The sequence below is a fragment of the Drosophila nasuta genome, chromosome X (assembly GCF_023558535.2).
Source record: "Drosophila nasuta strain 15112-1781.00 chromosome X, ASM2355853v1, whole genome shotgun sequence".
Lineage (NCBI taxonomy): Eukaryota > Metazoa > Arthropoda > Insecta > Diptera > Drosophilidae > Drosophila > Drosophila nasuta.
In genome coordinates, this window is record NC_083459.1 from 23,548,319 (window position 1) to 23,572,530 (window position 24,212).

At 35.0% G+C, this 24,212-nt stretch overlaps 5 protein-coding genes and 1 long non-coding RNA gene across 7 annotated transcripts; 3 read left to right on the forward strand and 3 right to left on the reverse strand.

Annotated features, from left to right (window-relative positions):
• Positions 1-2: 2 nt before the first annotated feature.
• Positions 3-2,334, forward strand: LOC132797437 (high mobility group protein DSP1). Its single transcript, XM_060809213.1, has one exon. The coding sequence runs from the start codon at positions 420-422 to the stop codon at positions 1,227-1,229; it is 810 nt and encodes a 269-aa protein (XP_060665196.1). The 5' UTR covers positions 3-419; the 3' UTR covers positions 1,230-2,334.
• A 48-nt stretch (positions 2,335-2,382) lies between these two features.
• On the reverse strand, positions 2,383-10,925 carry LOC132797438 (protein lin-52 homolog). 2 transcript variants are annotated; one of them, XM_060809214.1, is made up of 4 exons: positions 10,722-10,925; positions 2,964-3,190; positions 2,797-2,901; positions 2,383-2,733 (listed from the first exon to the last, which is right to left on the reverse strand). In XM_060809214.1, the coding sequence occupies exons 1-4, from the start codon at positions 10,895-10,897 to the stop codon at positions 2,576-2,578; spliced, it is 666 nt and encodes a 221-aa protein (XP_060665197.1). In that variant the 5' UTR covers positions 10,898-10,925; the 3' UTR covers positions 2,383-2,575. The 2 variants fall into 2 exon arrangements, with proteins under 2 accessions (XP_060665197.1, XP_060665198.1); XM_060809215.1 differs by lacking the exon at positions 10,722-10,925 and adding an exon at positions 3,191-3,345 and having other exon boundaries at positions 2,964-3,128.
• LOC132797435 (N-acylneuraminate-9-phosphatase) lies at positions 4,005-9,873 on the forward strand. Its single transcript, XM_060809210.1, has 3 exons — positions 4,005-4,534; positions 6,943-7,428; positions 8,442-9,873. Exons 1-3 carry the CDS (start codon positions 4,364-4,366, stop codon positions 8,895-8,897), a joined length of 1,113 nt encoding a protein of 370 aa, XP_060665193.1. The 5' UTR covers positions 4,005-4,363; the 3' UTR covers positions 8,898-9,873.
• On the forward strand, positions 10,740-11,974 carry LOC132797440 (uncharacterized). Its single transcript, XR_009633656.1, has 2 exons — positions 10,740-10,813; positions 10,877-11,974. It is a non-coding gene; the product is annotated as an uncharacterized LOC132797440 (long non-coding RNA).
• LOC132797436 (MAP kinase-activated protein kinase 2) lies at positions 11,488-18,806 on the reverse strand. The gene is made up of 5 exons (XM_060809211.1): positions 18,660-18,806; positions 16,930-17,235; positions 13,723-13,994; positions 13,209-13,624; positions 11,488-12,166 (listed from the first exon to the last, which is right to left on the reverse strand). The coding sequence occupies exons 2-5, from the start codon at positions 17,214-17,216 to the stop codon at positions 12,065-12,067; spliced, it is 1,077 nt and encodes a 358-aa protein (XP_060665194.1). The 5' UTR covers positions 17,217-17,235; positions 18,660-18,806; the 3' UTR covers positions 11,488-12,064.
• A 696-nt stretch (positions 18,807-19,502) lies between these two features.
• Positions 19,503-23,723, reverse strand: LOC132797439 (ubiquitin-conjugating enzyme E2 G2). Its single transcript, XM_060809216.1, is given in 5 exon segments — positions 19,503-20,284; positions 22,297-22,474; positions 22,476-22,557; positions 22,696-22,777; positions 23,306-23,723. Coding segments are annotated over 5 exon segments (504 nt in total). The 5' UTR covers positions 23,349-23,723; the 3' UTR covers positions 19,503-20,165.
• Between the last annotated feature and the right edge of the window lie 489 nt (positions 23,724-24,212).

A 24,212-nucleotide genomic window follows, 5' to 3' on the forward strand; every position in this document is an offset into this window, starting at 1 on the left:
TAAGTCGACGTCGACGTCGACGTCACGTTGCAACGCGTCGTCTGTTGCACGCACTTGACACTTGCCACTCGCGTGACAACAATCGGTGCAGTCAGCAGTTGCAACGTCCGCAGCTGGTGGAACATTCTTAAAATAGCAATCAAATTAAAAACTGTAATTGTTATAAAAGGTTGAAAGGGAAAATTGCAGTGGTCAACACGTGTGTGTGAAAGAGAGAGAGAAGTGAGGGAGGTGTAAGAGAGAGCTTGTGAGTGCGTTTGTGTGTGTGTGCGTGCATCTGTGTGTGTGTGTGTGTGTGTGTGTGTGTGTCAAGGGAACTCAACCCAAAAACCACCCAAGTTTGGCAAGTTGACCTTGGCCCAGTTGTTGGCCGCCCAGCAACAGCGAATAAGAAGAAGCAGAAGGAGAAGCAGCAGCGGATGGTCGAGGAGATTGGCTGCCTGAGACAAACTGGCGGCATCGGCATTCTCCTGGCCATGCCCAGTCCAAGTGTGACGAGTGCAGCGCCCATTGCTGCCACAACAGCCCAGCAACAACAACAACAACAGCAGCAGCAGCAACAACATTCGCAACAGCAACATTCACAACAGCAACCACAACAGCAGCAACATCTTCAGCAGCATCCACAGGGACATCCTCAACAGCATCCACAACAACATCCACAACATCAGCATCCACAACAGCAGCATCCACAACAACAACAACAACAACATCATCAATTAGCCAACGCAATGAGCATGTTAACCGTTAAATCGAACGCTGTTGGCGGCGGCGCCTCACGTTATCTTTGGACCGACCGCGAGCTTTTGATGCATCTCCAGAATTACACGCCTCTCATTCTGCTCATCGATTTCGTGGAGAAGACGCGCACCAAGCGATTCTACGAGAGCTCCGAACGCTACGAAATTCTGATGCTCGTCTTCATCATGCGCAAAGGTGCGCCATTTTGTGAGAACAAACGCTTTCCGGCGGAGTATTGGGTGAATCTCTCTGTGGGTCCCATTGCGGAGGCTTTTGATCGCCTCCAGGCGGCCATCGATATTCCCGATCCCCAGATGCCCATCCACATGAGCGTTACGGATTTGACCAGCTGGAAGCAGATGTTCGATGTCGCCATGTTGGATATCAGACGCTATGCTTACTACACCGATCCGCTGCAATTGGCCGATGTCGGTGTCTATAATCGCATCACGTTCGAGCAGCGATTCAGCATGCAGTGGCTGGAATAGAAGAGTAAAGAGTGAAGAAGAAAGAGAAGAAAAAGAAGAGAAGTTAAGAGAATTGATAGCGTGACCTTGACCCCAAGTAGTCTGCTTACAATATTGCGTATACGTATTCTAACTCACCACACACAGTATTCACCACGCACAGTATTCACCACATACGAAGTATTCACCACTGACAGTATTCACCACACATAGTATTCACCACTTACAGTATTCACCACACTCACAGTATTCACCACTCACACTCAAACACTCACTGAGTTCAATGTTGGTCTAAGCATGTGCCTTCTCCCTCACACTCACACACTCTATTCTAACAACAAACTCTTATTCGTGATGCCAAATTGGTAGAAAAGAGCTTGGCAAAAAAAAAAGCTGAATGAAAAACGAAAAATAGCTAGTTTCGACACTTTTGTCAACTAACTGTGCTGCTAACTTGGTAGACAAACGGCTACAAATAGCTGATTCTCAAAAAAAGCTAGTTTCGACACATAGTGCTGCCACCTTAACAGCCAAACCGCCAAAAAAAAAAGCTGAATGGAAAACGATTAGAAAGAAATCGCAAAAATTGCTAGTTTCAACACTTCTAGCAACCATAAACGTCATAACAAACTCTCATTAGTGCTGCCAACTTGGTAGACAAACAGCCGAAAACAGCTGATTAAGAAAAACAGCTAGATTCAACACTTTTATCAAACATGATCTGCAACAATTTTGATAGTTAAATGTAAAAGTTAAATGCTGGCAAAAAAATTAATGTCACTCCCGAAAATTTGCAAAAATATTTACTCTCCACACTTCAGCCATAAAATGTTAATAACTATTTAGTTAAATGCGAGCAACACAAAACCAAATGTAAGACCAAAAAGTTGTAAATGAATTATGTGAAAAATAGCTAATTATATATGTAGTTGACAAAGTGTGTAATTTAATTTGAAAAGCAGCTAGTTACGACCTTACAAAAACAATTAACGTGAAAGCTCAGCATTTGCCCCTCCCCCACCCCCCGCACTTCGATCACTGCTTAACAACTCAACTCACTCACTTCCTCGCTCCAACTCCAGCTGTCTGGCAGCACTGCCAACGCACTCCAAACTCCAATCAGCGGCCATCTGGCAACTCTCTACAATATGTAAAATGTATTAGAAGAAATTGCTTAATGGAAATAAATGTTATTTATTGTTGACTAGCGTAAAAAATTATAGACACGCATTTGAATCAAAATCAGGAGGGGTATAAAAAAACGTAAATATACGAAGAGATACAAGTTATGCATTGTTTGAACTAAGACGAATTGTTAAAGAATTCGGAAGATCTCACGAGACAAATATTTTGTTTGCTGATTCTCTTCAATTGCCTTTCGTTTTGGTCAGACGATCGCGATCAAAGATGCCCAACAGCTTGCCGCGTGTCATCTCCTTGGACTCCAATATGCCTAATTTATAGATTTCATCGTGCATCGCTTTAATCTTATCAATTAATTGATCTGGCGGCATGCGTGCGAATTCTGCAAAGCAAAATGCGAGATTTAACAGCACTGAACTTAAGCTTAATGTTGTGCAACACTTACTATTGAGCGCCGTCTTGTTGGTGCTGGTCAGCAACTGTGCCGGATCAATGCTAGGTGTGTGTATTGGTGTCTCGCTCAGGCTTAGAAACTCTTCCATGCCCGGAACTAGGTGTGAAAGTAGAGCATTTTTAATTTCCGACTGCTTTTAATAATCTTCTCTCACTTACATCTTTCTGGCCATTGCACTGGCGATTCACGCAGCGTTTCCGTTGATGTCAAATCATCTTCCTCTTTGGCGGTCAAATTTTTGGTTTCACTTGCAGCAGCATCACCCGCGTTGTTATTGTTGTTCTTGTTGCTGCCTTCCTCAGTCTTCTTCTTCGGAGTGGTCTCTGTGCATGTGTAGATTGTTTTTATATTTAAATGCACAATAATTGCACACAGACAAACGCACCTGCCAACGACATTTCCAGTTCAGCTTCTGAATTACTCATTGCTTCAGCCTCTGTCTCAATTAAAAATAAATATTGTATATTTTGGCGCCGTTCAATTACATGAATGAGTTGATTGTAAACAACGATTTGTACGCGATATCAAATTAAGCGTGACCTAAAGGTGGAGAAATATCGATAGCAACATCGATGCAACAATGTTTTTAAACATCGATGTCATATCATTAAGAATCATCGATATTTTTCCAGCCAAATAACAATGTAAAAAATTCATTAGTTATTGCTCATATATTTTATAGCTAACATTAATTATGCTATCACTATACTATGCTATTTAAAATTGTATTAACAACTATCGATAACAACGCAGAAGCACTGCTGCAGTGTTGAACAATGGCATTACGAAGTGCTGAAAATTTAAATTTGTTGAATTCAGGGCTCATTTAATTAATATTATCGTCTTATATAGCGTTTATTTCTGTTTGCATTATTATTCAATTTGAATAATATAGATATTACGTTAATTTGCGTCTCGTTATGCAAACCATATTTGTTCTTGTGCGCTCTCTCGTCGCAGTATTGCGTGCTCGCTCTGACACATGCACAGAGCGCGCCCAGACCTCTCTTTATACTCTCAACCTACAGTGAGTGCTGCAAAACAGCGCTCACAAATTACTTGAAAATGTGTGTGACAGCACTTAAGTAAAAGGCAGAAATTTTGCGAGTTGTGGCCCAGAACTTATGCTACTCAATGTGAAATCGTGTGCGTGCGTAGACTTTCTTTCAGTCATTGCTTCGCTCTTACTTTGGTTACATTTACCTGTTCCCTTATACACATACATACATATACATATATGTATATTTAACTTTAGTAGCACATTTTTTTTGTTGTTTGCATTTAGTTGCTGTTGAACAAACGAAACGCGTGCAACTTACCGCGGTGCACAGGGTCAAACAAAATCATTCATATTTCTATTTTTTCCGTGCAAGTGTGTGTGTGTGTGCAAGTGTGGCGCCAAATTCGAAATAAACAAATAAAAAAATAAATATTGGCGAGAAATACGCGCTACTCTTATGATAGTTGTGCTGCCGCCCCAATTTCCCATAGAACCCCCTTGAGAATCGCATCCCGAACAGTAGTGTAGAGTGCTTCTACAGTGCGTGGCAAATAACTCATGGCCGCTAGCAAATTGTCAGCAACAACAACAACAACAGCAGCAGTAGCAGCAACGTTGAAGCATCAAACACCATTCGATGGCATTTGTGCAAAAATCTCAGCGTTCTACTTCGACTTGGATAATACACTAATCCCCACGCGGGCCGGTGACTCAAAAGCAATACGTAAGGTACGTCATAAACAAAAATTAAAAAAATACGTAACTAGTTGTATTTAGTATACTTTATAGAATTGTTTTGATTGGGTGAAAGTGCGCGCTGTGTGTCACGGTGCTTCACACACACACACACGCGCGCACACATTTTTGTAAAATTTTCCACTGCATTTCGACGCTTGTTACGTAGCACGTACATACGTAGAGTGTGTAGTGTGTTTATCAGCAGTCGGCACGCGCGCATTTTTCATAGTGTATGTGTGTGTGTGAGTCAGTGAGATGCGTGTGTGTGTGTTGAGCGCATGCAAGTTTGATCAATGCACGTCGTCTTTCGTCTAACGTCGTCTGCCTATCGCTAGAGGTCAAAGTCATAACGGAACGCAAAATGAAAATAAACGCATGCACATCTCCCTCTCTCTCTTTCTTTCTAATGCGGTCTCTAATGACACTTGTTCGTTTTGTGTTTTTGCTCTAATGACACTTGTTTGCTTTGTTTTGTCTCTTGCTATAAAAAGCATTTCAAGATCGCGATAACAGTTTAGGTAAATGAACTGAAAAATATATAAATAAATTTCCAAAAAACACACAAAAACAAAATTTCGCCATTTCCTTCTTCGTATTGTTGACGCACTTTGTTAAATGCGGAAGTTAAGACGTAAAAACATCACTTGCGAACGTGTTATAAATATAATATAAAGCATGTAAGCATTTTTTTTTATCAGTCAAACTAGTTTGATTGCATTGCCTTACTTTACTTTTATTTATTTATTTGTTTTAATTTTTTTTGCACAAATGCGAAACAACTGTTTATTAACTTGGCGAAAATGAGAAAAACCTGTTAAAGCTCAACAAAAAAAACCCGCTAATAACAGACTAGTTTAATAATTTATGTTTTTACAATAATCAGTTGTTGGCACTTTGTGGAATTACTAAAATTTATGATGTTTTGCTTTTTTGATTTGCATTTATTAACTATGCAAATTTAACAGATTGCCAAATGAATTTGATTTATATGCGATTTATAAATTTTATAGTATGGTAATAAAAATCGCTGTTAATAAGCAATTATTTTGAAAATCTTTCTAGGAAGGAAAAAATAAAGATAAAAAATTTGTTTTGTTTATAATTTAAAATGAAAACAAATGTTATATCTTTTTACATACAAATTATTTAAATCTTTCAATATAACATTTTTTTTTGTTCTTCAAAGTATTCAAACTATTTAACGTATTAGCATAACTTTCTACAACCAGATTATATTCAGATATTCAAATCTTTCTGATAACTTTCCGATATCCAAAATTTCTCTAGAGAATTATATTAAGTTATTCAAATCTTCCGGATAACTTTTAAATCCAACATTTCTCTATATATATTCCTTTCCATCTACTTACTATATTCCAACGTGACACATCCAACACACATATGTCTTTTAGCGTATCAAATAAACACAAATTAATGTTATATTCAAACATTTCCGAGGTCCTTCGAGTGTTATGCTAATTGGAACCTATCCCAACTTGGGGGGCCTTTTTATACCCGCTACTTATAGGGTAGAAGGGTATATTAACATACATGAAATGTATGTAATTTTAGGCACGTCTACTTTCGCCCCCGAAAATTGACATGAATCGAATAACAGGCGTAATTTAAAAGCTAGATTTGCGATTTTTGGTACATAATAACAACTATAGTATTTATGATTTTTGAAAATTTGGCTGCGATCAGACAAAAATTGTAAAAGTTATTTAAGAAAGTCTTTTGCTTTGGTTGACAATCTGGTATATATTTCACTCGTTTGTATATTATGGCATATTTTCAATATTTTTGACTGCTCTGTTTTTTAATCAAATAGTTATTTTTTATAGTATTTTATGGTATATTCATTCGGGATATTTTTAAATTAATACTGCACTCTTGCTTTTATTCAAAATTGAATATTATTTGCAATATATTTATTTGCGGTATATTCATTTGGAATATTTTTAAATTAATACCTCACTGTTTTGCTTTTATTCAAAATTATATAATTGTAGTATTTTATGGTATATTATGTTTGGTATATCCTAAACATAAATACCACATTGTATTGATTTTTATTAAAAATAGTATATTTGGTATTTTTATGGTATATTATTTTGCTGTATTTTAAAATATGTAGCGGGTATCTCACAGTCGAGCACACTCGACTGTAGCTTTCCTACTTGTTCTTTTTTTATTGGCATTTGACACGTTACATTTAATTTATGTGCTGGGGGGAATATGGAATTCTGAGCTCAGCAGACATCCGACTGTGCGTGCCAAGTTGAATTGGCAGCGATGTCAAGTGTCATGACCGCTTAACTGCCAAAATATCCGATTGAATGTATTATGTAATGTTGGTTTATCATTAATATTTCTCTTTCTGTTTTGGTTTTTGGCAGCTTGCCGACGTGCTGGAAACGCAGTATAGCTTTACCAAAGATGATGCCAACTTGGCCACACAGAACTTCCTAAAGTCCTTCCGTCGCTGTCCGGACAACTCGCAGACCTCGCTGGACTCGTGGCGCACGCATTTGTGGCGCGAATCGTTGCAACAGAAGCACAAACATCTCGCCGATGACATCTATCCGCAGTGGCTAAAGCTCAGATATCGCTATCTAGCTGTTCCCCCCGATTATGTTCAACTCTTGCAGCGCATGCGACGAGCCGGCTACGCTTTGGCTCTCATCACAAATGGACCATCGAATGCCCAGTGGGAGAAGGTCGCCAAGTTGCATGTGCGGGGATATTTCGATTGTGTGCTCGTCTCCTCGGATCTGCCGTGGGAGAAACCGCATCCGGAGATATTTTATGCCGCCTGCAATTTCCTCAATGTGAAACCGCACGAATGCGCCATGATTGGCGACAAACTTGAGACGGATATCAAGGTGCGTATCGCTCTCTCTCACTATCTGTTGCTCTGTCTCGCTCTTAACTGTGTGGCGTGTTCAATTTTGAAGTAACAATCCGTCTATTTTAAACACTCTATCTCAGAGACTAGGCTAGTTAAGGGTACAAACTTTGGCCTGGCTACGACTGCAGTCGAAGTAAAAATCCGTCTGTCTGTCTGTCCGTCTATTGGATTAACGTTATTTCAGAGACTATGCTAGTTAGAGATACAAATGTTGCCCAAGCTACGAGCGCAATTAAAACGCATTTTAAATTTAATTTAGAATTATGCCACGACTTCTGCGAACTGGGAAATTAATTAATTAAAAGTCTACATGTAGAATTTCGAAACGTAGAAAATAAAAGATACAGAAAATAGCTTTTGCGTATCTCTCTACTAACTCCTTACTAACTGATTACTTTGTACACTCTTTTTGAACCAACTCAATTTGAAATAAAGGTTAATGTTAAGCGCAAAAGAAAAGCAAAGAAAATAAAAGAGTTTCTTTCAGTAAATACTCATTTTTATTGTTAACAGCTTATGTCACCTTATTACCAACTGGTTACTTTGCACTCTTCGTCAACAAATTTATAAATTAAAAGTCCAAAATTTTGGTGCATATGGTAATCGATATAGAAGAGAGCTTCTTTCTTTTTGTATTGTCAATTGCGTAACTAACTTGGTTACTAACTCATTCATTTTCGAAACACATCTATTTGAAATAAAGACTAAAGTCAAGCGCAAGTAGTTAAAGTTTACTTTAGAAATGGAAAATTAAACAAATTGTAAGCTCAAAATGTTGATGCTCATAATAATAGGTAAAGAAAAGAGCTTCATACAGTGAATATATTAGTATTAACAATTGCTTAACTCACTTGCTTACTAACTGATTACTTTGTCCACTCTATTTGAACCACATTAATTTGAATTAAAGCTCAATTAGTTGAAGTTTTAACACAGCTAAATCATACCACTTACTAACTGATTACTTTGTCCACATACATTTTGCAGGGCGGTCACCTGGCACAGTTGGGTCTGACATTCTGGACGCCGTTGAACAGCAGCAGCGCAGCGCAGTGTCTCGACGATGTGGAGTACAAGCCGCACATCAAGCTGAACAATCTGCTCGAGATGTACAAATATTTCCCCAGACTGAGCGCAGTTGGCTCGCTGTCATCATCGTCAGCGACATCGTCGAGTGCAGGTGCAACTGGAGCATCGACAACCTCAGCGAATCATCGTCGTGGCAGCCACATGAGCTCAAGTCCCAGCGGAAGTTGTGATCATGGAACCACACGACAGCAGCAGCAACATCAACTGCAACAGCAGCAACATCATCAACATCAACTGCAACATCATCATCATGGAACATATCCGCGTCAATGGGCTTATAGACGAGGCGGTTCACTGCCAGCGATGGATTGTTCCAATAGCGAGACAGAAAATAGCTGCGATAGTTTTATCTAAACAGAGAAATAGCAGTCGAAGAAATCTAAATGATGTACCTACAGTTTACAAAAATATACTAAAACAGCAGATGAAACACAGAGAGAGCAAAAAGCCAGAAACAGATTGCAAAAATAATGACAAAGCTATATCTCTCTACATAAATATATATATATATATATATACATATATATGTATTGAAAACGTAATGCAGGAATTTTAAAGTTCAACTACAAGCAAAAGAATGGAGGAAACGGAAGAGGAGGAGAAAAGGAGTTTTAGAAGTTGGAGCAACAAGCATGTTGAATCTCGATATCTGCCATAAAACAAAACAAAAAATACTGAAACATAGTTTATAAGAGCAACTTTCCTAGCCAGCAGAAGAAAACAGAAAAACAAGACACACAAGCACAACCCAAGCAAAAAAAACTTCCCCCCACACAACAATTACCTTAAAATATACACACACTATATGGTATATTTGTATACATTTAGTATATATCGATATTTTTGTATAAGCTGAGATCATTAATATACTAAACAGCAGAACTCAACACAACTTGAATGAAACTTGTTAACTATTGTCGTAGGATCGTCTATATAGAGAAAAAAAAACACACACATAGCTACCACATAAAACTATATATATAGTATATAGTATATATATTTACGTATATATTTATACATATATACACATTGTTGTTGTTGTTAAAGAAAACGCTTTTGTTTCTTATTTTTGTTTTGCTTTTGATTTTTGCGTATGAATGTGAACTGAGAACTTTTCAACTGTCCTCCTCCTAACTATAGTAGATATATGTATATCCCCTCCCTCTCCACTCCACTTCCCCTCTACTTAATAGCAAACTGTTATTTGCAATGCACAATCGATTGTGTGTGTGTGTGAGAGAGTTGTGTGTGTAGAAATTGCACTGTTATATATTATATACAAAACATACAAAAAGCGTCAATAAATGAATGAACTAAAAGCTAAAAACAATTGCATTGCAAATCAATCTTTGTTTTTTTTTCTTGTTTATTCTGCGGGGGGGTTTCCCAATCAAATTGAATTGCATAGCGAGTGAATGTTGAAACGGAATTGGAAAATAACTTAAAGGAAATATTGCCAGAGTGACTCATAGTTATCTCCGAGAAAGAAACTTTCCCAACAATCAAGTTTGAAAAGATATTACAATAATATTGGTTCTAACTGAGTGATTTTTTATAGAATATTCTATATTCTCAATAGATGTTTTAAGATTGTTTAAAAGGGTATTAATAGAATCTCAGCAAAAGAAACTTTCCCAAATTTTAAATTAAAAAAAGTACATTATTTATTTAAAGATTGTTTAAATAATGAGTATCTCTCGGTTCGTTTATGTCTTCAGACTTTACTTTGGTAAAATTTTTTAAGTCGTTTCAATAAAACGATATTTTACAAATTTACCTCAAAAATACTAAAATATACCACAGCTATATTTAGTATTTCAATATACTAAATACATTTAAAATATATTAGAATATACTAGAAGAATATATTAGAATATACTAGATTGTCACCAAGTTATACTAAAATATACACAAGACTATGTTTGGTATATTTAAAATATACCACAGAACGCAGAATATACTAGATTGTTAACTAAAGCTCCTAAGAACCGACTACGACAGACTTTTTTGACCTATAAATTCACTTTTTAAATAACTTCTACATTGTTTACTCTCAATTACTACTCTAAATTATTCATACTTCAAAATAATTATTAAAAAGGAAAAAAATTTGACCAAAATGAATTCGAATTCTACATTCATTTAAAAATGGTTTCAATAACTTTCCTTCAAGCTTACCTTTTCAATCGCTTTGAATGGTTCAAATTTATGACGCTAGTTGAATGACGTTTAACGGTTCTGTCATTATCTTTACCATCCACGGGGGAAAGGTTTATCAACTCTTTATCAACACACAGCCAGCTGATTGCACTCAAATCGTACTTCCTTTTCAGCTTATGCAACGCATTTCGCATTTCGCGAGGGGTCAAAGATACTATTTGGTATTCGTTATGATGATAATGGATATGTTCAATTGAGCGAGAAACTATTTTTAAATAGAAACTTGGCACAGCCAATCGATATAGTAAGTACGTTGCAAATTGGGTCGACGACAATTCCGATGAGATCATGAAAAGTATTATTTGACTGTGAGATACGAGAATGAAAGAGAGAAAGAGAAAAAACTTTGCAAAGCGATCGATTAAACTCATTGATCGACGCACTAAATTTTAAAGATAAAAACGCACGATTTGAATAGATTTTATAAACTACAAATACTTTATTTATATGATAAATTGTATAGCTTGCGTATAGAGTCTGCAAAGGCAAACAGAAATTGTAATCAACACACACACTTTGTGAAACTGCAGCAAGGCTAAAGATTAAATTTAATGTTAACTGGCATCCATCATCGTCGTCTTCTTCTTTAAATTATAAACATATTTTTCAATCTGTTGTGTTGTTTTTTATCATCATCATTGTAAATACACTTATATCATTTTTTACGCACGTCACAAAAACAATTTTTGCTAAATTGCTGCACACAAATTAAAATTCTGAATAGTTGTTTTTTTTTGCTTATTTTGGAGGACTGGCTTTAGCCGGATCTTGTCTAGTTAATTGTTTGTCGTTTGTTTTTGTTTATCGTCGTTACAATATACACATACATTATACATTAGATATATATAGTTGCGTAGGTTTAGTTTCATTATGAAAGAGCACTTTATCAGACTAAAAGAAATACCCTTAATACCTTCTAACTCAAATTATGTGGAAAGACATTACAAAAAAAAATATATATATATGTATGGTAAAACGAAAACAAACACAATTGAAAACATTATGTAACATAGGTGGTAGGCGGGGCAGGGGCGGTGCAGAAGGTAGAAGGGAAGTCGTCTGGTATAAGTTGTAGAACAATATTTTATCGTAGTTTTCTTGTTGTTTTTTCTCATTTAAAGCGTCGTAATCTTTTTTTTTGTTTGATATAAGTAAATTCAACGCATTTTGCGGTTTCTTTTTCTTTTTTTGTTGTAGGTGCTGGGAGAGAGGGGAGAAAGAGGGGTTTGGCGTTGTTGGTTTTGTCCTTTTTAATTCCTTGAATTCTTGTCGTTGCTTTTCCTTTTGCTGCTTTGCTCTCCTCACTTATTTTGCGTCCCATAGCAAGCCGCAAGCTCCTCAATCTTTTTCCTGCGCTTCGTCAACAGCGGATTGTTTGACTTGTCCAGCGCCTTGATTTGCATCTGAAAGAAAAAAGGAAATTTAATTTCACAATTCAGATAATATATGTATATGAGGGAAATTCTTTGGCGAAAATATTCTAAAATGTCCCAGAACATATTTTAATTTTTAATAAAGATGAATCTTAATAGCTCTTGATTAGCACTTTAATTGGAGCTAAGAAAGATTTTGTAATTTGGTTTTTAAAGAAATACTTTTGTATGTCAAAGAACGCCTACTTTATAGTATATTTAGAATGGAATATACCATAGATATACCAAATACAGCCTTAGTATGTTTGCGGTTTATTAATTTGGTATATTTTTACACTATACGTGATTATAATTTGGAATTATTTAAGAAACACTTTTGTATGGCAAAAACGCCTACTGCTTTGACTGATAATATTTACGGTAGATTTTGAATGTAGTAGTATATTAATAAACCAAATATAGCATTTGGTATATTTTAACATGCATGCGCTGTACAATATATTGTATATATACTATTATATTCAAATATTTCTATACTATATGGTTATATTAAAAATTATACTATTAATTTGGTATATTTTTACAATATTTGGTATATTGCTATTAATTTGGTGTATTCTCAAAATATATGCCTTTATTGAAAATAAGTAGCGGGTGTAAAAATATACCATATATTGTAAACAAAAATACTGTTTATTTGGTATATTTTTACAATACCCATTATTAATTTGGTATATTTCCATAATATGTGGTTATACTAAAAATATGAAGCAGATATAAAAATAAACCGTATATTATAAAAATATACCGTTTAATGTAAAAATGTACCGTATAATGTAAAAATATACTATAATTTGGCATATTCTCACAATATATGATTATAGTGAAAATAAGGTGTAAAATATACCAAATTAATAGATTATTTGTACAATATAATGTATTAATAATAGAGTAGAGTTACCGGACATCTCACAGTCGAGCACATTAGCTCGTTAAAATTGTTTCAGTTTAGGTTTTTTCACTATACTTTTTTTCGCCAGAGAATTAAACATGCATTAATGAACTCTCTTACCTGATCGTAGTCCACACGCATGGTGGCCAGGGAGCGTGTCATCTCCTCCTGGACTTCGGGCCAGATTTCCTCGCCCTCCTTGAGCATGCGATTGGTGCAGAGCGGCGTCTGAGGCACCTGATGGAACTGTGCTATCCATTTGTTGCTCAAGACATCGCCGATTTGCAACCGCTTGCTGGGATCCACGTTGAGCATGCCCTTGATCAGATCCTTTGCCCCTTGACTGACGTTCGTCCACTCCGGATCGGGGAAATCGTATTGTCCGGTGCGAATGCGTTTCTTCATGCCCGGCGATATGGCCAGACCGTGGTTGCTATAGAACGGCGGAAAGCCGCACATTATTATGTACATAACCACGCCCAGCGACCAAATGTCACAGCTTTTGTCATACTTCACTGGACCGAGCACCTCGGGGGCTAAACAGCAAAAAAACAACAAAACGGAATCGATCGAGAATTAATTAGTCATGCATAGGAAAAGGGGAGAAAAGAAATGTCAAAGCTTGGTGACTAACCGACATAGTAGGGCGTATAGCAGGGCGTCTGTAGCGTATCGTTGCTGAATGTCTCCTTGGCGAAACCGAAATCGGTCAGTTTCAGTATCGCATTTGGCTGCTTTGTCGTATAGAGCAAGTTCTCTGGCTTCAGATCCCGATGCGCTATATCCCGAGTGTGCAGATAATGTACGGCCGCGCATATCTCGTGCATGATCTGTGCCGCCTCCCGTTCCGTAAATGCTCCATCTGCCTTGTCCTGTATGCGCTGGAACAGCTCGCCGCCCTCCATGCTGTCGAATTGAGATTGAAAAGAAGTTTTCGGTTAATAATCTATACATTAATTATTGGTCAACTACTCTATACATATATATAGATATAAGTATCGATGTACCACATATAGCATTCGGTATATTTTAAGTATTTCTTTGGTCCATCTAATTTGGAACCAAATATAGCCTCAGGTATATTTTTAAGTAGTTTCTCGGTATAATAATTTGCTACCAAATATAACTACATGGTATATTTTTTCAATTCGGTTAATAATCTATACATTAATTATTGGTCTACCTCTACTCTACATATAACTCTACTTATTATCGATGCATTTTAGTATGTGTTTGGTTAATAATTTGCTACCAAATATAGCCTCAGCTATATTTTTAAGTAGTTTATTGGTGTATTAATTAGATACCAAATATAATATTTGGTATATTTTTTCGATTCGGTTAATAATCTAAACATTAATAGTCTGTTTGTCACTATAATATATATATCTCTACTACTACATCGATTTAAAAAATATAGCATTCGGCATATTTTAGTATTTCATTAAAATATTCACATTGTCTGTCTACTTGCACCCTATTTATATATTTTGAATGTAGCATTCGGTATATTTTTAGTAATTGTTGGGTACACTAATTTGGTACTGAATACATATTATAATCTATACATTAAAATCTAGCCGTCGGTATATTTTCGGTATATTAATGTTGTAACAAATATAGCCTTCGGTATATTCTTAAAAAAAAATTGGTATATTAATTTAGTATATATGTACATATATCGATTGTAGTTTTATTGAAAATTGGTGGTAGTAGTATTATATTACTTGTGGTATATTCATTCGGTATATTTTATGTTTTGTTATTTAATACCGCCCATTTTCATTAACAGCACATTATACAAATATACCAAAAATAATACTAGAATATACCACCCATTATTTTTATTTGTAGTATTATTCTCGGTATATTAATTTGCTATATTTGTAGAATATGAATTTATTGAAAATGGGTAGCGGGTATCTCATAGTCGAGCACACCCAGTTGTATCTTTCCCTTCATTTTAAATTTGTAATTTATAATCGTTACAGTCTTTAATTATTGTTTGAGTTTCTGCATTGCATGCACTTCAAAGGTTGCCCGTATTTTTAGTCGCAAGATAAGGAAAGCAAAGCCACAAAACGATAAGTTGGCAGCACTCTAACGTAAAGTGGGCAGCATTTGCGTGTTTAGATATTGCTATTTTACCACATTTGTTACCACATTTAACTATTTGAAGAGCTTAAAAGTAAATCTTAGAAATTCTAATCTTAAAAACCATTTCGAATAGGAATTTACATTTGAAAACGTATCAGTAATGATGTTAAAAAGCCTAATGATATCTTTTGTTTAACATTTTCTATAATTAGTAACAAATACTGAGACGTTAAAATGTAAATATAATTCAATTGAAGATTCCCCTACTTAAGATCTTTAGTGTATACAATTTTCTATTATTGATTATACTTTTTCGGTTGAGATTTAAAAAACATAAAACAAAATCTCCAAATACAATTGCTGTACTGAAGATGATTGTTTACACTAAGTTCGAAGTAAACAATTATCGAAAATTAGCAACATATTCTAATGATATTCCAATACCGAAAGATCTCTCAATGAGAACTTCTGTTTTAGACTAATTGCAGATGGGAAACTAAATAGAAAAAGACGAATTATTGATACTACACTAAATTCAATTAATTTATTATTAACAAGAGTTTTTGCTTTTAATTAAAATGAGAATAAAGAGACTAAAACTTATTCAGCCATTGTCAACATATTCGGATGAGTTTCCATTAGAAAATGATCTACTATAACTATGTCTATGCTTATATTAACCTTTGATTTATGTGTTCTACTAAAAAGGCTATTTTTAAATGGAAGTTTTAATGTTCTGTTCTCTCATTTTAAACGTTCTACTATAAAGACTAGTTTCTAATGACGACTTAGTCAACTAGCTTTTAGCTTCATTTTAATTGAGTTAATTAATTGATCGTTGACTTTTCTTAATTAGTTTAAGTGTTCTATTTTATAGACTACTTTTAAATTGGAGTTGGAATAGGCGACAAGCTATATGAATGCGTTTTAATTTGTTCCATTATCAATAAGAAATTGATTAGATAGTCTAAAGTTCTGCTAATCAAGATAATTAATCAAATTATAACTAATTATTACAATAAATCTAAGTGTTTAACTTTAAACTTCAATGTAAATTGGATTCTAATAAGATTTTTTCGGTTACTCTGTCCAACAGATACTAAAGTTATCGATAAATTTAACAGATCATTCAATACTAATTTATAATTTATTTATAATTTTATATATATATATAATGATCGAAATTTCTTTTTTGCTTTAAAATTTTTAAAATTCGATATCTACTTTAATGTTCCATATAAAAAAACATTAGAAAATGTGAAATTTAAAAATTGGTCGCTGGTGGACTGTTTCTGGGATTTGCCCATATATATATTTATAATTTAAATATTACAACAAATCTATGTGTTTAACCTTACCATGAATTTAATATGATTCTTATAAGACTTTTATTGGGCGACTGCCAGTTTGCTTCTAAAGTTATCGATAAATTTAACGTACTATTTCATTTGTTCCACTATCAATACTAGTTTCTAATAACAAATTGATTAGGCAAAGTTCTTCTAATCGAGCTAATTATTACAATTGGATTCTAATACGAATTCGATTGGGTTAGCTAGCTTCTAAAGTTATCGATATATTTAACGTTCCATTCCATTTGATTAAATATCAATGGTAGTTTCTAGTGCAAAGCTCTTCTAATCGAGCTAATTATTACAACAAATCAAAGTGTTGAACTTTAATAATAGGAATTCCATTACGCAACTCAGCTACCTTCTAAAATTTATCGATATATTTAACGTACCATTCCATGACGACCAGAAGACACTTGCGACCGCTGTAGGTGTTCTCGTAGACATCGATAATGTTGACAATGTGCCGACAGGCGCTGACCCGCCAATGCAAATCGACTTCACGTCGCGCCTTCTCATTATCGAGCAGCACTTTGAGGGCGTAATTCTGTTTGGTGCGTCGATTGGTGCACTGCACCACTTTGCCATTGATGCCCAGTCCCAGCACGGTGTCCGATATTTCATAGTCATCGACGAGGGGCGTCGTCTTGGGTTGCCGTTGGTTCTGCAGCGAAAGCATTGTTTTTCTCTCTCTTAATCTGCAAGAGAAACAAGAACAGCAAACGATATACGATAAGCTTTGAATTAATTTGGTGACTATCCGCATTGCCGGATCTTGTAAATCTGAGCTTAGCATAAAACAAAACACAGCTAAACTTGTCGCTAGCGGCGTTGCCAGATCGCGCGATCTAATTGCCCAGCTTAGCATAAATAAATACATATAAAAAAAAATGTACTATTTGACAAATTGCTCTAGACGGGGGAATTTTTTGTTGTTGTTGCTGTTCAATGGTCACAATGACGTCACGTGCGGCATGTTTAATAATTCATACAACACTTTAACAATTCACGCGGCTTTTGTTGTTTTTATTATTTAGTGTGGGCGCAACAACAAAAAACAAGCAAAACTTCACACTGCGATCATCGCAATGAGTGGAAGGAGACAAGCTGCTAAAAGGAGGCGGCGGCGGCGACGGAGGCAAGAGAGATAGAGAGAGCCCACAACGTAACCAACGAACTTTTAAATAACTGAATATATTGTAGTGCAAATGTGATTTACAATGGCATAAATTATCTTCTAAATGTCCTAAATGCAGCTTGGTTTGTATTTTTTTTTTGTTTCGTATATCGAGAGTATGTAAATTGGCTTACAGAGATTTCCGTTTTGTTTATGAAATTTTATGCAAGCCGAACGAAGCTTTGCTGTGTTTGCCTGCTTGTGTATGTGTGTGAGGTGGGTGTGTGTTTGTGAGTTTGCAAAAAAACGAAAAGTGAGCCGTATGGTCAGCTGGTTTTTGGCATGCGACTCGCTTTGTGTACAGTTAGTAACAATGAGAAATCATTGTACTAATTAGTTGAGAAAAATACAAAAACAAACATTACACAATGTTTAAAAAAGAGCGAGAGAAAAAAAGCACATCAAGCAATGCACTTTTGCAGCCTGGCAACTCTAAACTGGACATTGAGCTGCGTTGGCATGCCCACTTTAGCCGCTGTCTGTGTGTGTGTGTTCGTATGGGTGTTTATCCGCTGATGAAATTCGTGTGTTGTGTTATTTATTTATTTAAATTACATTCGCTTTGAAGACATCAAATCGTCGCATATGGTAAATTCTTTAAATGTCATTGCACGCACTCTCTCATTAACACTTACTTGCCCATAAGCACACTCGCACACACACAAACGCACGTACACCGACATCACTCACACCCGCATACTCACGTACACATACACACACACAGCGACACCTGGCGTGTCAATGCGGTAGCGCAACATGCGTCATGTTTCCCCAGTAAAATACTGTTTGCTATTTATTTAGTACCATTTTCACTTTGCGCTTAATTTTATCAGTCGCGTTTTTTTTTTCTTGCTTTCGATTAAACGCTGCTCAATGTCGTCGTCCCACAATTGGAATTAACACTTAACTAACTTTGGCGTTCTTGTCGCTTTGGATTTAACATACCTTAAATGTATTTGTTTTTCGGCGTACGATGTAACAACAATACAAAACAACAACAAAAAAATGTATATGAACGAAACAACAACAATCCGAATTTAGATGTTATTCACGATCGAAACGCAGCACGCTGCGTGTTCAAGCAAAAGCAAAAACAACGACTGAGCGATATCCCATAGAGGTGGTGAGACATCGATGGAGAGCGCTATCGATATATCGATTGTAGATGGTTGCCACAAATATCGATACGGCATTCCAATTTGATTGCAGTGGATAGTTTTTTTTGCAAATTGTTTGAGCTGCTTTTTTATGTATGGCTGTTATTTTTTTAACTGTTATTATTATTATTGTTAATTGTTTTTATTATTGTTATTATTAGCAATAGTTGTGTTGAGGTGGGACCAGTTACTGGCAGGACGGCCAGCCGCTGACAGTCTGGCAACGCTGCGCGTTAGCGCCAACGCTTGAATTGTAGATGTAGGTCATTATCAATCACAACACATTGAGGCATTAAGCATAATAAGCCTCTTTGTGGGGGGCTCAAGGTCGCTTTATCTATTTATTATTCAAACATGTAAATTAGCTAATCTCAAAATGACCTTAACAGATTTAAATAAGAGAACACGCAACTTTATCATTGTCAGAAGGGGAATTTGAGATTATAAACATATACATATATAGTATATATAAATCCAGCAATATGAAATTGTAAAGCTTGAACTGGTTTGTGTCTTCGCTAACCACTGGTAGATGTAAATTCTTTGGTTTGTGTCTAATTCTTTGCTTATAAATCCGTTCTGATATAATGAAATTACCTCTTTTAAAACGATCCAATTAAAAATTCTCAAATTTGAGTATTGCACTGATGACGCGCTTAGCTGTATTTCAACTTATAGTTTATTTTTGTTTTGCTAGGCACAAGCAGCAACTCGGGGGACTTTGTTTTCATAATAAATTTTTGCATTTTTCATCTTATTTGTGTTGGTTTTTTGTATAGCTTAAAAATAATAGATCGACATTCACATACGCCAGAAACAAAATAAACTAAATGAAATTTCATAATCTTTGTTGCGGTAATGAAAAACAAAAAATAAAGCAACAAATTAAAGCGAAAGAAAGAACAATAAACTAGGATATGGAACAATTACAATTAGAAATGTGTCAACAAAAAGAAAGCTGTGGGAATCCAAATTTGATCGTTTCGAATTTCTCCTAAATTTTGAATGCACATACACACACACATACGCATCCACACTAGCACACGCACACACACGGTCCGTTTCCGCTTCCGTTTCCACTTCCGTTTCCGTTCCAACTTCCGATCCGTTTCAGTTTCCATTTTGATTTTGATATCTTCTCTTCTGCTGCTGCTGATCGTTTTGTTTTTCCTGATTTTTGTTGTTTGTTTGTTGTTGTCAGTTGTTTGCTATTTTGTATTTACGAGGGAGGGACGGGAGGGAATGCAGGGGTGGAGGGGAAGGGGGCATCGGTTGGAGGTCGCTTCAGTCGTGTTTATGTTGGCAATCCGAGAGTTTTGCGCACCAAACGCTGTGCGATCCGATTAAACTCTTCCCTTCGCTCCCGCCACATGATCGCTGCATCGACATTAGCACCGCTCTCATCGTTCGGCTCTAAAAGAATTCAGATATTAGTTGAGTTCTACATATATCAACAAAATATATCGGCTATATACAAATTAAATCACTTTTTGCTAATGGAAATAATTCTTTGATTATTTAAACTTGGGTAAAATTGAGTTCTATTTAAGTAAACTTTATCTATGATCGATTTTAATTGATATACATATAATTGCAGATGCTTGCCTCAAATATCGATACAGCATTCCAATATAATTGCAATGGATTATTAATTTACAAAACAATTGTCGTGATATTCAAACTTGGCTAAAATTGAGAACTATTAACTATTATTATTATTTTTAAGATTTGCTAATTTAAGAAAGGAAACTAACAAAGTCATTTTATTTAGCTGATTTGTAAAATTGATTATTTTCTTCTATGATCCATTTAAAGATTTTTAGATTTTATAATCTAAAATAAAAAAAAAACGAAACACTTTTTTAACTGATTTGCTAAATTGTTTAGCGACAATAATTGAGTGATTATTTTCTATTCGTCATGGTGACAAAAACTTCTCAAATTTGAAATATATTTCAGGGTTATTCATCGCTTAACACATTAAGTTATATTAAACTGATTAAACTGTGATAATTAGATAATAATAAGGCGACTACTTTAAAATTCTCTTGACAACAATAATGCAATACAAATTTTTAAAAGTGTTAAAAATCGGTAAACATGAAAATAATCATTTTTAAAACTCAATTTTATGAAAGTGCTAAAAATCGGTAAACATTAAAATAAAAGCTTTTAATCAGTATTAAGCTGTAATTAAGCTACTTAAAAGTCTTCTTGAAAAAAACTAAAAAAGAAATGTTTAATATGAATTTTTTGCTTATTCAAAATTTTTGCTCTTATTATTGACTAATTCTCCTTATTGTTCTTTCGTTTTAATTTAACTATAAATGAAATTAAATATAAAATTTGGCAACGTTTAGCTAAATACTTTTGAAAATAGCGTTTTGTTTAAAGAAACAATGTCAGTCTATTAATTATTCTATATTATATTAAAAAGCATTACAAAATGCTCTTCATATAACGCTGAACAATTTCGTTCTAAATATAGATTAATAATAGAATTAGCAACTAAGCAAGTGCAATTAAATTGCTTTGAATTCGTTGAGTCATTTTTGAAGGCAATTATTTTGTAATTGCTAAACATTTTAGATTTAAATAAAGATTGGAACATGAATTGTTGAGGATTGACTAATTTTTAAATAATAGATTTCAAGTTAATTGAATATACATTGAGATTTAAATTAAGATTCGAACAGTAATTCGAATTAAGAACAACTGAAATTAAATTGTCGACTAAATTTTAAATAAGAGATTTCCAATTAATCAAATCATTAATCATACAGTTGTTAAATATTTAAATTGTTGAGATTTGACAAATTTTTAAATAATAGATTTCTAGTTGAAAAATTTTAAATTTAGCCTAAGATTCGAACATTAATTAGAATTAAAATCAAATAAAGATTCAAATTAAATGAAGTTTTGGAGAATTGATTAAATTGATTTAAAATGATTAATTTAATCTTTATATAGAAACAAACCTTTTCGATTTAAATTAAGACTCGAATATTAGGAATTGACTAATTTTTAAATAATTGATTTATAGTTAAAACATTTTCGATTTAAATTAAGATTCGAACATTAATTAGAATTTAAAAAAATTCAATTCAATTGTTAAGAATTGATTAATGTAAAAAATCCGATTTCTTCCGACTTTTAAATAAAAGATTTCTAGTTAAAACATTTTAGATTTAAATTAAGATTCGAACACGAATGCTTAACGATTGACAATTCTTTAAATACAAGATTTTAAGTTTATCGAATCCTTAGATAGATTTTAAATTTGAAGTAAGATTCAAGCATTAATTAGAATTTCCAAGAAGTGAACTTCAATTTTTGAGGATTAATAAATTATTAAATAAAAGATTTCTAGTTAATCCGTACTGTATATAGCCGATATACTCCACATAAGTCGAGTCAAGACTCACCCGCCAACATGCTGACCACACTCAATAGGATCTTCTCGACACTCTGCACGGGACTCCAGCGTTCGGCGGAGAGTTCGTAGCCCATGGGATCATCGCCTGGTGCGTGTAATATTGATATGCAGACGCGGCCATCGGCAAAGATGTTGGGATGAAACATATCACAAGTGAATTTCATTTTTTGGTGGACTCAGTGGATAATCGGGTGGAAAAACCAAACGAGCCGGAAACACGCCTCCCTCAAAACAAGTTCCCTCCGGTCCACTAAGGAAATTGAGAAATTTGTAAAAGGTTTAAAGTTTCAACAAGTTTTTGCTTTATCATCTTATCACACTCTAAATATACTACAAAGTAATCTAAAGTGTAATGATGATTAGGCATTCGATCGGGTTCAAAACTCACGCAATTAACGCTTCCCATTCAAAGAAGTTGTCCTCACTAATGGGTCCAGCTGCAATGCCCTCGGGTGGATCCATGGTGAGCTCTGTAAATCGATAAATATCAATAAATGAATCATTTTTACATATTACAATTCTAAATACTATGGACTTTATCACCTGGCGTGCATTTCATCATTCTCACGCCTCATTATACCAAGTACTAGACATATATATTATTAAAAAACACACGCTGTTCAAAGGGTACAACAAACAGAAAGAGACAGCATAACGTAAATAATTTAGAAAGTATCTCAAATGCGGTTAACTGTATGTTTAAAGCGTTATAACGTAATGGCCATGAAAGCAAATGCCACGAAATTTGGGCAGAATAATTGAGCAACTATTATCCAAATAAAACATACTTAAAAATTTCAAAACAAATTATTTTAAATCAATAATTAAATAAAAATCCTTGATAGACACAATTTGCATAATATCGATAACTAGCATTACGATCTTAAGCACAAGCGGTACGTTATCGATAACCTACCAAGTGCAGCTGCACCGGTTGCGTTTACTTCTTTGTACTTTTTAGCGGGTATCTCGCTCTCGCGCATACCCTTTGCACTTACGTTTGTATTCCGCCATCAGGCGACGCAGCGCCGAGCCAGCCATTGTTATTGTTGCTGTCTTTGCTGTATTCTGTTGTTTTTGTTTGTATTCGTCGTTGTTGGGAGTCAAATTTTGGATTTGCGAAGCGACGCGCAACGCAACACAATTGCAGCTGGGGAGGTCAAAAAAACACAAAAAAAAAACACGCACACACAAACACAAAAAAAAAATACACCACGTTGGTACTACGGGGCGAAGGAGCGTATGCGAGAGCCGCCGTATGTGTATGCCTTTGGATATACGGATCGAAAATACAGAAAAAGCCGTTGCAACTATTAATATACGATATTACTACGCTGTGTTTTTATTTTGCCAGAAATATATGTTGATGCGTATGCCGATGTCGATGCCAGCTTGAAAAAAAAAATGAAACTACGATTTGTGTGTGTTGTTAGAGTTGCCAGACAGTCTGCCTGCTGTTTACAATATATGTATGTACATATACATATGTGGCATATGTATGCATGTATGTAGTAGATCATTTAGCTATGCGGCATTGTTGTTGTCACTTTCTAACCAGCTGAGCGAACTTTGTATTCGCCGCATATGGCAGCACTGCCAGCTGCCTGACCGTTTATGGTTTAGTATATACTGCATCCGTTCAATTTGCGGTCACACACAGTTGGTTAGCTCTTTTGCAAGATGTGGCAACTTTCAGCACTGTGCTTTCAACAAGTTTCGCGAACATTTAAATATATTTTATCAATGTTTTGAAGAAAAATAAAAATTTTTTTTTTATTTTGCTTTTATTGAATTCGTTGCGTAGGTAATTCATGCGCGACCCAGCACATGCTGCCTGAGCAGCCACACTGGAGATCAACTGTTTTGCGATATCTGGCAGCACATTCAGTTTGTGTTCGCGCTTTT